General features: G+C 43.5%; 1 protein-coding gene across 4 annotated transcripts in view; it reads right to left on the bottom strand.

Annotated features, from left to right (window-relative positions):
• Window positions 1–2168: 2168 nt before the first annotated feature.
• The window catches only part of NEDD4 (NEDD4 E3 ubiquitin protein ligase), a gene marked incomplete at both ends in the record, with an annotated part of 113615 nt that continues 101273 nt past the window's right edge, over window positions 2169–14510 (bottom strand). For all 4 annotated transcript variants that reach the window (XM_080707990.1, XM_080707987.1, XM_080707988.1 and 1 more), the window contains 11 exons: window positions 2169–2271; window positions 2963–3035; window positions 5192–5288; window positions 6082–6189; window positions 6284–6343; window positions 7828–7888; window positions 8138–8211; window positions 8723–8818; window positions 9545–9615; window positions 9703–9824; window positions 12616–12845. In XM_080707990.1, the coding sequence (XP_080564116.1) occupies window positions 2169–2271; window positions 2963–3035; window positions 5192–5288; window positions 6082–6189; window positions 6284–6343; window positions 7828–7888; window positions 8138–8211; window positions 8723–8818; window positions 9545–9615; window positions 9703–9824; window positions 12616–12845 (1095 nt within the window). The remainder of the gene's footprint in view (window positions 2272–2962; window positions 3036–5191; window positions 5289–6081; window positions 6190–6283; window positions 6344–7827; window positions 7889–8137; window positions 8212–8722; window positions 8819–9544; window positions 9616–9702; window positions 9825–12615; window positions 12846–14510) is intronic.

Genomic DNA, 14510 nt, shown 5'->3' with positions numbered 1-14510 from the left:
ATTTTCTGGTTGTAATACTTTGCAAAACACTTTCTAATTTCGCAGTTCTCCGGGACGTACAACAATTTGTGTGATGATAAGGGTGTTGTGATTATTCTAATTTGTCAGATGAAGAAACAGGAACTAAGATTCGGTCGCTCCAGTTCACACAGTTGGAGGTGAGAAGATTTGCACCCAGTGGTCATGCCTAGATGCTGCTGGACGCTGGTGAAGGTGCACGGATCTGTGGATCACTTTCCCTAAACCAAGCTGTTGAGGTCGGATTTGAAAAGTGGTTTTGTGACTGTCGTTTGAAATCGACACTGTTGCTGTTGGGCGCCTATCATGTTATTCCCAACAAACTAAGCCCAACAGCCAGAAGGGCTTTTTACAAGTTTTACAGAAAATTATATGCATTTAAGAATGTTTAAACATATATTTACAATTATTGCTATATCCCCCAGGTACAATATTGAGAAATAGACTTAATTTTTATAAGACTATTTTCTGTATAATTGTTCCAATACAGACATGAAACATATAAGCCTTGGCACACCTGACCCCTGCAGGTGGCCTGGGCCTGTAATACTGTTCCGTACGCAGCTCACCCTCCTTTACATGGTTCATTTACGCTTCTGTGAGTTCCTTGAGGATGAAGGCTGGGCTCAGTCCCACCGTCACTAGTGATTCCGCCCAAGGGCCTAGCACGGTCTGCACACAAAGCTCTCATTCAGACTTGCTGAACACACGCACGCGCAGGCACTTGTATTTGGTTAACAGGATTCTACCTGTCGTGTTTTGCCTAAAGCGTTCTGGATGTGTCATCAAACACCATCATTTTCGTAGTAAACAGCGTTTTTAGAAAACAGAAAACAACGTGGTAACGAATTTATACAAAGTGTGCATTTAACTGCTCTTTGGTTATTTTTAACAAATTTTTGGCTTTTGATACTAAAATAATACTAAAAATACAAAAATGTAACTACAGAAATCAGCTTAAACTGTAAACATAATAAACCATGTAAACATGTATCTACTACATAACTGTGAGTTTAAGAGTGACCAGGAAAGACAGGAGCATTTAACTCCACTCTTCATGGCTTATTTAGAAATACTGCTTTGTGGAGCTTTGGTTTAATACTTGAAGGAATTCTTTTAACCACACTACAGCTTGAAAAGTAGAGCCCACACTAATGAACCGTAAGGACATTCACTGAGAGGAAGGCTCTAACACATCCCATCTATTGCAAATGGGAATTTGCTTTACATCTTATAATCTACCTTGTTTAGTAAATCTGTGGATTAACAAAACCCAAATACTTTCATATATATATATATATATAATTTTTGTGGTACTGGAGGTAGAACCCAGGGGCTTTCTACTCCCAGGCTATACTCCCAGACCTATTTTTTTTAATATATTTTATTTGGAAACAGGGTCTCACCGAGTTGCTGAGAGCCTCACTAAGTAGCCGAGGCTGGCTTCGAACCTGTGTGATCCTCTTGTCTCAGCCTCCCAAGTGCTGGGATTACAAGCGTGCCCACCACGCCTGGCAAACCCAAATACTTTCAAAGTGAAGAAGTACACAATTTTTTTTTTAAAGTGTCAACTGACTAAAAATACAGGTAACACACTTTCCAAGGTTTTTTCAAGAATCTGGAGAATAAGGTAATTAGGCAAGTCTACAAAATAATAAATAGCTGTAGGTAGCACTGAGAATACGGAAGTTTACTCAGTATTAGAGCATTTCCCCCCAAATTTCAGTTTCCTCCTCAAAACGCATCTAACTTTTCATACATGATACTTATCACAAATATTTCACAGTTATATTTCAGTAGTTTAGAAAGACCTGGCTGGCAAATACTGCGAGAGGTAAGTGTTCAGGACAGAGCACTGTTTCAGACACACAGGACAGATCCTGTTTGTGCTCTCTAAAGGTAGAAAGAAGTAACTGCATGAATGCAAGACAGAAGGGATCGAAATAAAAGTAAAACTATTCTTTTAGTCATACTATTTCTTAATACTATTTATTAATAGTCATGCTATTTCTTCTAGTGTTTTTAATTTTTTTCCCAAAATATGGGAAGACCCAGGGACCAAGTTTTAATAGTGCCCTGGAAAATTTAAGTAAAAAAATTTGCTTCTAAAACGGTAGCAATAAAAACGGCCACCGACTGCCATGTGCGATCTAATCGACTCCATCAAAACCCTGAGTGTTTTCAATTGCCACCTGCAGCTTATCCCATAATTCTTCAAATGATTCATAGGGCGGTAAGTCCAAGCGATTAAAGCTGGAAGGAGAGAGGAACTTGTTAGAAATTATTAGCACAACACACGCCATGACGTTCTGTCTTGGGGTGAGGCTATTCCAGGGGCACCAACGGACATCTTTGCACCCATGTGTTAGGCCGGGCCTGGGCTCCAGCATGGACCCCCTGACTCCTTGGGCCCTACCTTGACTTCTAAATGTCTGGAGTCTATGGATTTGAGATCCGAAGGGGAAGTGCCCCGCCCCTTCTTGGGATGGCATTTCACCCACCAATGGACGTAACACACGGCCGTCAGATTGGATTGGCCTCTCCAACATTCAGGTTCCTAGACTTTTTTTTTTTTTGGCACTGGAGTTGGAATCCAGGATCATTCTACCTCTGAGCTATATCCCCAGCCCTACCTACTTTTTGTTCTTTATTTTGAAACAGGGTCTCACTGAGTTGCAGAGGGCCTCACTAAGTAGCCGAGGCTGTCCATGAACCCGGATCCTCCTGTCTCAGTCTCCTGAATGCAGGGATGACAAGCGTGTGCCGCCATGCCCAGCGTAGGTTCCTAGACTTGGAGCCCAGGCCTACCTCATAAAGCACCACTCCTGGCTAAGTGTCACCAGCCCCGCGTGTAGCACAGACCGGCTGGACCCGATGCACTCAGACCAACAGAGCAGCTTGCTCTCCGGGGCTCCGCTCTGTCAAGGACAAAGCAACCGCTTACCAGGTATGAGCTCTTGGCAGCTTTTCAGGGGTGCCCCACTGCTCCACCGTAAAAGACTGTGGTCCATTCGAACCTGTAAAGAGGAAGAGTTTTGGTGGCTTCATTTACTACACCAAGGAGTCACTGGGCATTTCAAAACCGACTTTTCTTTCTTCTTCTTCTTCTTCTTCTTCTTCTTTCTTTTTGTGTGGTACTGGGGATGGAACCCAGGGGCCTTCTACTCTGAGATACACACCCTGCCCTATTTTTTATTCTTTATTTTGAAACAGGGTCTCACTGAGTTGCAGAAGGCCTCACTGAGTAGCTGAGGCTGTCCTCGAACCGTGATCCTCCTGTCTCAGCCTCCCGAATGCTGGGATGACAAGCGTGCGCCACCACACCCGGCTCTTTTTTTTTTTTCCCCCAATACTGGGGATTGAACCCCGCTGCATTCTACCTCTGAGGTATGCCCCAAGCCCTTTTTACTTTTTATTTTTGAAACAAGTTTGTGATCCTCCTAAGTACTAGAATCACAAGCGTGTGCTATGCCTGGTTCAAAACCCACTTTTTCTAATGTCGAACTTATACAGGGAATGGATCTGGTTTAAACTCGAGAGAAAGAAACCTGTCCTGTGTGATGGCGCCGCTGTCAAGCCAGGAATGTGGACTCCTGGCAGACGTTAACAGTGAGCAGTGGCCCATGGCGTGGGGCAGGTGCTGTGATCCTGCTGTCTGCGGGGCCTACACACCACTCTTCTCTACTGACACCTTCAGAGGCACACAGACAAAACGAGATTCTCTTTTGAGTCCCACCAAAACCAGCTTTATTTTGTCTGATTATGTAAGTGTTATTGTAAAAAAAAAAAAGCTGAAGTAACAGAATTAAACACAATGAAATATTAAAAAATCACTTCCAAGTCGGGCGTGGTGGCACACGCTTGTAATCCCCGTGCTTGGGAGGCGGAGACAGGAGAATCACGCAGGTTTGAAGCCAGCTGTGCTGGTTTAAGAGACCCTGTTCCCAAATTAAAAAAGTATAAAATAGGTCTGGGAGCATAGCCCGGAGGTAGAAGGGATTCCAGGAACCCCAGTACCACCACACACAAAAAATCACTTCCAAGTCAGGCTTAGTGGTGATTACTTGTAAGGTTGAGATAGGTCGAGGACAGCCTCGGCATCTTGGGAAGACTCTTGGTAACCTAGTGAGACCCCGTTTCAAAATAAAAAATACCCGGCCATCGTGGCGCACGCTTGTCATCCCAGCATTCATGAGGCTGAGATAGAAGGATAACAGTTCGCAGACAGCCTCAGCTACTTAGTGAGGCCCTTGGCAACTCAGTGAGACCCTGTTTCATAATAAAGAGTAAAAAATAGGGCTGGGGGTGTCACTTGGAGGTAGAATGCCCCTAGGTTCTATCTCTAGAACTGCAAAAAAAAAAAAAAAAAAAAAAAGGCTGGGAGTGGAGCTCAGAGGCAAAAAGACCCTGGGTTCACACACACACACACACACACACACACACACACACACACACACACACACATAGTTTGAAGGCATAATACCTCTGGGTTCAATTCCAAGCATCAGGAGGAAAATAATTTATAATAAAATTTCTGAGCAAGCCCCAAAGAAATCCACAGTAGTTCCCTCTAATCCAAGAGGAATACATCCCAAGATCCCGAGTGGATGCTTGAAACGGTGCGTAGTACCATACCCTAGATATGGTTTTCACTGTGCATACTGTGATCAAGTTTAATTTATAAATTCATATAAGATTAATTACAATAGCCAATAATAGAACAGAACTATTGGAACAACACACTGTAGCCAAAGTCATGTGAGTGTTACGTGTCTCTTTCTAGGTGGGCATTTAATAGTCTGACAGCAAACGCTTCAGCCCCGTTTCCCAGGTGACACTCCTCGTTTACTCAGCGCGCTACCGACCGCCCGGAACGTCAGCGTCCAGGCCTGACACCCTGGAGCTGATGCTTTTCTTGAAGTGTCAGTATCCTGAGAACAGGACTCACGTTCAAGAAAAGAAAGCACCTCAAACTATTTCCTGTTTTTCTCCTTCACTATCTGATTAAAAGGTGTAAATCTATTTTGACCTACTTCAGTGTTTATGATCGTAGCTTAGAAATCTCAATTCTTTCTGTAAACATCGAGCTAAACACATTAAACGGCAGAGTCAGGAGCCGTAACACCGTCGGCTGGCGCTGCCCCCCTGCTCAGGATCCCTGCACGGTCCTTACCGTAGAGCTCAGCAAAGCCGTTCATGGGCACACGGGATGTACCGGTGACAAACTGAAGCAGTCTTATTCTTTTTTCTGAGTCCATCATTAAAACAGCCTGAATAAGGTAGAAACGTTGAAGAATAGTACTTGAAAAAGTGCTAAGTTATTCAGAAAAATATGCTCAGAAAAAGACCAGATAATGTCGTGATATGAATGTCATTATGAATCTATCATGTACAATTACGACGCACCAATAAAAGGAGAAAATAATAAAATTTCAATAAAATATGATTTACTTAAGAGCATAATAATCAATAATTTACTATAGTTGCATTTTTTTTTAGTTAGGTTTGTTTTTATGGGTAGGTTATAAAGTTCTTGAAAACTCTGCTCACTTTGGCAGCACAGATACTAAAATTGGAATGATGCAGAGACTATTCCCATGGCTCTGGAACAAGAATGACATGCAAATCTGCAGATCATTCCATATTAAAAAAAAAGTTCTGACCTGGGCACTCATGGCTTTTTAAGAATTGCCCTCATTGATTTTGCTGAATGACGTATGTATTTCTCTGCAAGAAAATTGAAAGGAGTCAAGCAGGAGCCTCCAAGAACACAGAGTGGATGATCACAAGTTCCCATGAGAGTCCCCACTTTGGCAAGAAACCATTCTTGCCATCACCATTTGCTACACTCCAAGCCCTTCTCTTGGTCACATCTAAATACTTACGGAGACTTGCACTCTGACCAGAATGTATGTACATGTACGGAATCGAAGACGATCTTTGCTGGGCTATATATTTTTTTGCAATACCTATAAGTAATCCACGAGTATAGTTCACTTGGAGTTGACATAAATATGATTTAGTCTACCACAATGTAACCTCTGAAGAAAAGTTTTAAATTACCTTCCAAAACCACTGTATGACTCGGTGGTTTGCACTGTAGCCATTTTTATACTTGGTATGCTCTCTCCAGTCGGCCACGTCCACGTCGCCCAATCCGCACATGAGAAGCTACATAATTAATAAAAGTGCGCGGTGAGAACTGTAAGCCGGAAGGACAAGGGGTACACAACTTCTGTGTTGATGGGAACAGAACGTTTCTTACCTCCAGTTCATTTTCATCAAAAATTTTGATGAGATCCTGTGGTATCAGTTCAAAAAATCCCTAGCAGAAACAAAATGTACTTAAAAACCTGGGTAGCGGGCTCAGTGGGCATTCCTAAGACTTCAGCTTCGGGGACTACAGAAGAAATCAAACTTCTACATCCGTGTCCTCACTATTTACTCATGGGTTCTTTACCATGATCGTATGTGTTCAGTCTTTTCTCTTTTATTATCCTCAAAAAGGTTGGCTTGTCCTCCCTCCCTCCCTCCCTCCCACCCATCCATCCTGGGATTGAACCTAGGTGTACTCTACCTCTGAGCTACATTCTCAGCCTCTTTTTACTTTATTTTGAGACAGGGTCTCTCTGAGTTGCTCAGCCTGGCCTTGCACCTGTGGTCCTCCTGCCTCAGCCTCCTGAGTTGCTGGGACTGTATCTGTGTGTCTCTGTCTGTGTCTGTCTGTCTGTCTGTCTGTGCCTGTCTGTCTGTCTGTCTGTCTGTCTCTCTCTCTCTCTCTCTCGCTTTTGTGGTACGAGGGATTGAACCCTGGGTATTCTGCCTCTGAACTACACCCCCGGCACTATTTTATTTTTAAGTAGGGTCTTGCTAAATTGCCGAGGGCCACCCGCCAGCGACACCTTAGCTTCTGGAACTCCGTCTGCTCTGGGTGTCTCTCCCTCTGGCATCTTTGTTAAACCTTTCGAGGCCTCCGTTTCTGCGGAGATGCCTGTGCCAGGCTCTCGCTACTCCTCCTCATTTTCTGTCTTCCCTAGTCCGCAGCCACACTGCACATATGCAAATGGCCCCAGATGCATACTCTCTCCCCTAATTTCCCTTCCCGAGGCCACTCAAACACAAAGACTCCTCCCACACCACTGTCGTGACTTGTCTTCCACCCTGGCTACCTCGCACCTGTACACCGCAGCGCCTTCCCAGCTCTGCTAGGCTGCGTCTGAGGCTGGCCTGGCTGTCTCTAAGTTTTCTATATATTACTTCCAGAATGATCTCACTAAAACTTATTTATTTATTTTTTAAGTTTTTTTTTTTTTTGTGGGTATGGGGATGGAACCCAGGGGCATTTGACCTCCAAGCTACACCCCCTGCCCTATTTTTTTATTCTTTATTTTGAAACCGGGTCTCACTGAGTTGCAGAGGGCCTCACTAAGTAGCTGAGGCTGTCCACGAACCGCGATCCTCCAGTCTCAGCCTCCTGAATGCTGGGATTACAAGCGTGCGCCACCACGCCCGGCTCAATTTATTTATTTATTTATTTATTGGAGTGCTGGGGATAGAACCCAGGGGCACTCGACCTCCGAGTTATACCCCCAGCCCTATTTTTTACTCTTTATTATGAAACAGGGTCTCACTGAGTTGCAGATGGCCTCACTAAGTAGCTGAGGCTGTCTGTGAACCGCGATCCTCCTGTCTTAGCCTCCCGAATGCTGGGATCACAAGCGTGCGCCACCATGCCTGGCTAGGCCCAATATCTTAAACTTATAAATAATTTCTAAATTTGTAGAAGAGCAAAGGAAATAAAATAAATACCTCCTTAAAAGCAGCCATTTGCTTCTGGATTCGGTTGACAAATCGCCATTGAATTACAAGACTGAAAAGGAAAAAGTACATTTTATTCTTTTTCACATGAACCAAGAAAAAAATTTAAGCCATATTTATTCCAGTCAGAAACAGAAAATAAAGACTATATAAAGGAAAAGTTGAATGCAGAGGTTAATACTACAATTTATTTTTCACAGGAAAAAAGAATGTTGAGATTCCAATCATGGGAGAAGATAAATAGGTTTAGGAATTTTTTTCTCAGAAGGGAGTATAAAAATATTTCTAGAAAAATACTTACTAAATATATTCCTTTTTGTTCTTATTGGTTACAACAATTTCGGATCCACCATTTTTTAATTCATGTTGATGTGTCTAAAATTAAACACGACACCTTAATATGTTATTTTAGTGAGAAAAATAAAAAGTATGAATATTATAGTTATTCCAGAAACCTGTTATTTTAAATTAAATCTACTCAAAAGCTAAGAGCTATGAAAACTCAAATATTAGTTTTACTACAATACACACAGAATGAGTCAAATGTGTAAAAAAACCCCACAAATTTTGCTGAGAGAGAGCTTTTGTTACTGTAAAATATATGTAAAAATAAAACAGAGAAATTTACTGAATGTGTATATTAACATCTAAACTCAAGTTACAACATCTCTTTCACAACCGATGAAAGGAAAATTGAGTTTAATTTGCTTTTAATTGAGCCCGGTACTTTTAATTTGTGCCCAGTGTGGTGGCGCACGCTTGTAATTCCAGCATTCAGGAGGCTGAGACCAGAGGATCGCGGTTCGCGGACAGCCTCAGCTACTTAGTGAGGCCCTCTGCAACTCAGTGAGACCTGTTTCAAAATAATTGAGGAAAATTCACAAACCTGTCCAAAGAGTTCTTCATCTATGATAAACCTGAGGTCCAATTCTGTTGGGTCATTTTCAAGAATCCATCTGAGTGAATTGTAGTATTCACTATCCTGGATAGGAAAGTTGCATTTTGAAAGTCTGGATATATAAAGACACCTGAACTTGCAAAAAATATATGCGGAGGGTCTGAATTGTTGAGAGAGAGATGAAAGGGCTAGTTGTACGTCACACACACACACACACACACACACACACACACACACACCCTGAGGGGGACTGACAGGTAAAGCGCAAGAGTAAAAACCTATCCATCAACAGACAGGCCTAGAAATCCATCTCTGTGTGGAAGCGCTGGCGATACCATTAAGGGGTTAAATAAAACGGTTTTCAGATAAATCCTGACTTCCATGGATATCTAGGAACACCCCACACTTTTCTCAAATGACCCATGAGAATGTGTGTGAAATGTTTAAGCATTTACGAGAAAAGGCAAGTTAAAGAAAAATTTGAAATATTTGTTACTTGGCCCAAGTTAAAGAAAAATTCCAAATATAGACGCTCAATTAACCCCCTCAAATACCTGTGTGATCTTGTGATTTATAAAGAGTCATGCTAGTTGCACATGTGTAATAAAAAAGGAGCAAGAAATGCACTTAGTACTAAGTAAGACGTCCTGGAATCCATGCGTACCACATTGCGTGGGGCGGTTCAGAAGCACAGGTGACCACAAGCTGCAGTCAGGGATGTGGTCCTGGCCCCTAGGCTACCATTTAGGAACACATGCCAGCTGCCTATTAAGTCAAACCTCCGCCCCATTAACAGTGAAAAGCACACACCACTGATTCCATATCATGAAGCGTTATCGGCTTGTGTAGCATCATCTTGTAAAACGGGCGGATGAAAAAACCTGGCGGGAAACGAGATCTATTTAAAACGATTACCACGTAAAAGAGAGCACATCTTTACGGTGACATGCTTCGTACTTAACACTAACCATCCAAGAGCTTGCCATGATAAACTGCCATCCCAGCTACGCGACCAATAAACTTGAAGTAAGAGAGGTGGTCTTCATTACATAATCCAGAGTTTGGGTTTATCTGTAGAGTATAGTTATCCCTGAAAGACAAACACATTTAAATGCTCCTCTTGCTACTTTAGATTTTTTTATTATTATTATTTTTTTTAGTGGTACTGAGGATGGAACCCAGGGGCATTCTACCTCTGAGCGACACTCCCAGCCCTATTTTTTTATTCTTTATTTTTATTTATTTATTTATTTATTTATTTATTTATTTATTTATTTGCGGGTCTGGGGATGGAACCCAGGGGCATTCTACCTCCGACCTACACCCCAGCCCTATTTTTTATTCTTTTGAAGCAGGGTCTCACTGAGTTGCGGAGGGCCTCACTAAGTAGCTGAGGTTGTCTGCAAACCATGATCCTCCTGTCTCGGCCTCCCAAATGCTGGGATGACAAGCGTGCACCACCATGCCCAGCAGAAAAAAAAATTTTTAACATGATAAGTAATTATAAAATTTATTTCTCTATTTAGAGTTATTTACTATGAAAGCTATATTTGACCATTGGACTTTGTGCCCTTCTTTTGGTACTGGGGATAGAACCCAGGGGCATTTAACCTCGGAGCTACATCCTCAGCCCTATTTTTCATTATTTATTTTGAAACAGGTCTCACTGAGTTGCAGAGGGCCTCACTAAGTAGCTGAGGCTGTCCGCGAACCGCGATCCTCTGGTCTCAGCCTCCTGAATGCTGGAATTACAAGCGTGCACCACCACACCGGGCTCAACTTAATGGTTTTAAAGGTAATAATTTCCAGAAGGTGGAAATAACCCAAATATCCACTGACAAATGGATGGACAAATAAAATATGGAATGTACAAAACATAAAATAAGAGGAAATGATGACACGTGCTATAGGTGAACCGTGAGGACAGCATGTTCAGCATAATAAGACAGACACTAAAAGGGGAATGCTGTACGATGCCACTGATGCGAGGCACCCGGGCACTTTTATTCCCTGAGAAAGAAAGTAGAGAATTGATTTCCAGGAAACGGGGAGTCAAGTGTTCGATGGGGATAGAATTTTATTTTGGGAAGAGGAAAGTTCTGGAGATGGTGATGGTGATGGCTGCCCAGCAAAGTGAATGTACTTGAAATGCCAGTGAACTGTATGTTTAAAATGATTAAACTGAGAAACTTTATATTATATATATATATATGTTTTTACCATAATTTTCAAAAGACATTTCTGAAATATTAGTTGCACTTTCTCAGAGTAGCAATTTTTTTTCCCTCCTGTATGCAGTCACATAAAGACACTTAGGCCAAAAAGCTGGGTGTGGTAGCACACACCTGTAATCTCAGTACTTGAGAGGCTGAGACAGGGGGATTGCAGGTTCGAGGCCAGCCTCAACAACTTAGTAAGGCCCTCGGCAACTTAGCAAGATCCTGTTTCAAAATAAAAATAAAATGGGCAAGGGAGCCGGGTGTGGTGGCGCACGCTTGTAATCCCCGCGCTTGGGAGGCAGAGAAAGGAGGATCGCGCAGGTTCGAAGCCAGCCTTGCTGGCTTAGGAGACCCTGTTTCCAAATAAAAATATAAAAATAGGTCTGGGAGTGTAACCCGGAGGTAGAAGGGTTTCTAGGAACCCCAGTACCACACACACACACACACACACACACACACACACACACACACACACACACACGGCAAGGGATGTAGCTCTGATGAAGAACATCCCTTGGTTTAATCCCCAGAAGCAATAAATAAATAAGCAAGCAAACACACCTAGACCATGAGCAGTGGCCATGTGTCTGTGTCTGCAGTCCCAGCTCCTTGGGAATCCAAGGCAGGAGGACCACTTGAACCCAGAGCCCCAGGCCAGCCTGGGCATCAGAGTAAGACCCTGCCTTAAAAATATATAAACTGGGTGTGGTGGCGCACGCTTTTAATCCCAGTGCTTGGGAGGCTGAGACAGGAGGATCATGCAGGTTCGAAGCCAGCCTTGGCTACTTAGTGAGACCCTGATTCCAAATAAAGTATAAAATAGATCTTGGAGTGTAGCCGGGAGGTAGAAAAGCCCCTGGGTTCCACACCCAGGACCACTAAACAAACAAACAAACAAACAAACAAAGCCTGGCATAGTGGCACATGCTTATAATCCCAGCATTTGGGAGGCTGAGACAGGAGGATCACGGTTCTAGGACAGCCTCAGCTACTTAGTGAGGCCCTCTGCAACTCAGTGAGACCCTGTTTCAGAATAAAAAAAAAAAAAAAAGGGCTGGGGTGTAGCTTGGAGGTAGAGTGCCACTGGGTTTCATCCCAGTACCACAAAACAAACAAACAAACAAACAAACAAGGAAAGAAAGAAAGGAAAAAAGAAAGAAAGAAAGAAAGAAAGAAAGAAAGAAAGAAAGAAAGAAAGAAAGAAAGGAAAAACAAACGAGGCCTGGGAGCCGGGCATGGTGGTGGACGCTTGTAATCCCAGCAATCTGGAGGCCGAGACCAGAGGATCGCTGTTTGCGAACAGCCTCAGCTACTTAGTGAGGCCCTCTGCAACTCAGTGAGACCCGGTTTCAAAACAAAGAATACAAAATAGGGCTGGGGTGGTAGTTCTGAGGTTGAATGCCCCTGGGTTCCATCCCGAGACCCGCCTCCCCCCCAGAAAAAGGGCTGGGGGTGTCGCTCGGAGGTAGAATGCCCCTGGGTTCCATCCCAATACCACAAAATAAATAAATAAATAAATAAATAAATAAATAATAAAAAATAGGGCTTGGGGGATGTCGCTCAGAGATAGAATGCCCCTGGGTTCCATCCCAGTACCACAAATAAATAAATAAATAAATAAATAAATAAATAAATAAATAAATAAATAATAAAGGCACTTACGTGGCAGAATATTCAAACAACCCATAATAAGGGTTGAACATCTCCTTAGAGATGAGGAAGAACCACTCCCTGGCAACCCCTCCGTAGTCGAGCCCCTTCTCGCCGTCGAACTCGATCCAGAGCCGCGCCTTGAGGAGGTCGGCCCTCTTGACGCCCATGAGCCTGCGGTACGAGTCTTCGAGGACAGTGGCGCGGCGAAGTTTCATTTCAAATTTGTTTGGAATGTCATTCTGAAAAGTCAGGGAAGACAGACGTAAGGTTCAGATCAACTCCACACGATGACAAATTCCTCTTTTATGCAAGTCACAGCTCACTGTAGCCGAGTGTCTTTCTGGGAAACGCAGTCAGGGAGAGCACGGTGAGGCCGACTGTCTTAGATTCCTCTACTGTATGGGAGGAGGCAGCCATTTTCTCTAATCATGTAATGGCACAGATTTCTAATTTTCCTATCTAAAGAGGCTACAGATGGCCAGGCAGGGTGACACACCTGTAACCCAGCACTTGGGAGGCTGAGACCAGAGGACCGCAGGTTTGTGGCCCTCTGCAACCTAGAGAGACCCAAAATAAAAAACAAGAGGTTTCAGGTAGTGAGGAGGGCCACAGGGAGGAACTTGATCCATGGCGCCTTCCATACTAAGTTCTGAGGACGGCCATTCCGACTGGTCGCCCGGCCGCGGCCGCTGCGCAGTCCCTGCCTGCATCCAGCTCTTCTCATGGTCGTCCTGCCTCGCTCATTAACAGCTGCCGATGTCTACTAGATGGACGTTATCTCAAGATGCCTCTCTGGAAGCTCCTTCTGCTCCCTGCACGGTCATGGATTGACTCACTGACTCTTCCTAGCGACACCACGAAGAAACTATTGTTCATTTCACGGATGAAAACGGAAGAAAGTCTCAGCTTCTGAATCTCTGCTCTTAATTGAGGAGCCACAGCGCCACATTTGTCTTGATCAGATTCTGTACTTACAGGACAAATGTCAGCGGCTATGCTTTGGGAAGATCTTACTGTTAAGTTTTCTTCCCTTGTGGCACTGGGGTGGAACCCAGGGACATTCTACCTCCGAGCTACACCCCCAGCCCTATTTTTTATTCTATATTTTGAAACAGGGTCTCCCTGAGTTGTAAAGGGCCTCACTAAGTAGCTGAGGCTGTCCGTGGTTTGCGATCCTCCTGTCTCAGCCTCCCGAATGCTGGGATTACAAGTGTGCGCCCCCATGCCCGGCTTATTTAAGGAAATTTAAGTCTATATAAGTGCGCTGCTTATTCAATTTAAATAATGGTAAGATTCTTCTTTATTGCCGACTGGAATGCCACTGTGTGTATCCCCCATAGATTCGCAATCCATTCATCTGTTGATGGACACCTAAATTGGCTCCGTATTTTGGCTATCGTGAACGGTGCTGCTATGAACATGGTCATGTGTGTCTGGAGTTCAGATTTCGACCCTTTGGTGTATACATGTGAATATAACACTGCTAATCTGGATGCTTCATATGGGGAGGGAGGGAAATGGTGGAGGTACCAAGTACTGTGTGAATATATGCCACTGTCTGCATAATCTACTTTATGACGTGACACTATAATGCACCAGTAAAAATATTTATGTATATAAAATTTAAAAAGTAAATGCTGGTAAGGTTGGAGAAGAGCCATTACAGACGGTATAAAATCTGGGAGTATAGCCCGGAGGTAGAAAAGCCCCTGGATTCCATCCCCAGTACCATAAACACACCCCCCCACCACCACAAAAAACCAAGAAGTGCAACTCAATACTGCCACCTCGTGGTAGTATTCCTAAACTGCAGGGAAAGCAACCTCCTAAGTAGGCAGGCATTAAAAATGGTCAACACCAAACAAAAGAATAGATGGGCAGACGACGAATTTAGTTCTAAACCT

Source organism: Muscardinus avellanarius (assembly GCF_963383645.1).
Source record: "Muscardinus avellanarius genome assembly, chromosome: 12".
Classification (NCBI taxonomy): Eukaryota; Metazoa; Chordata; class Mammalia; order Rodentia; family Gliridae; genus Muscardinus; species Muscardinus avellanarius.
The sequence above is the reverse complement of the archived record's forward strand: the minus strand, read 5'-3'. Positions and strand labels throughout refer to the sequence as shown.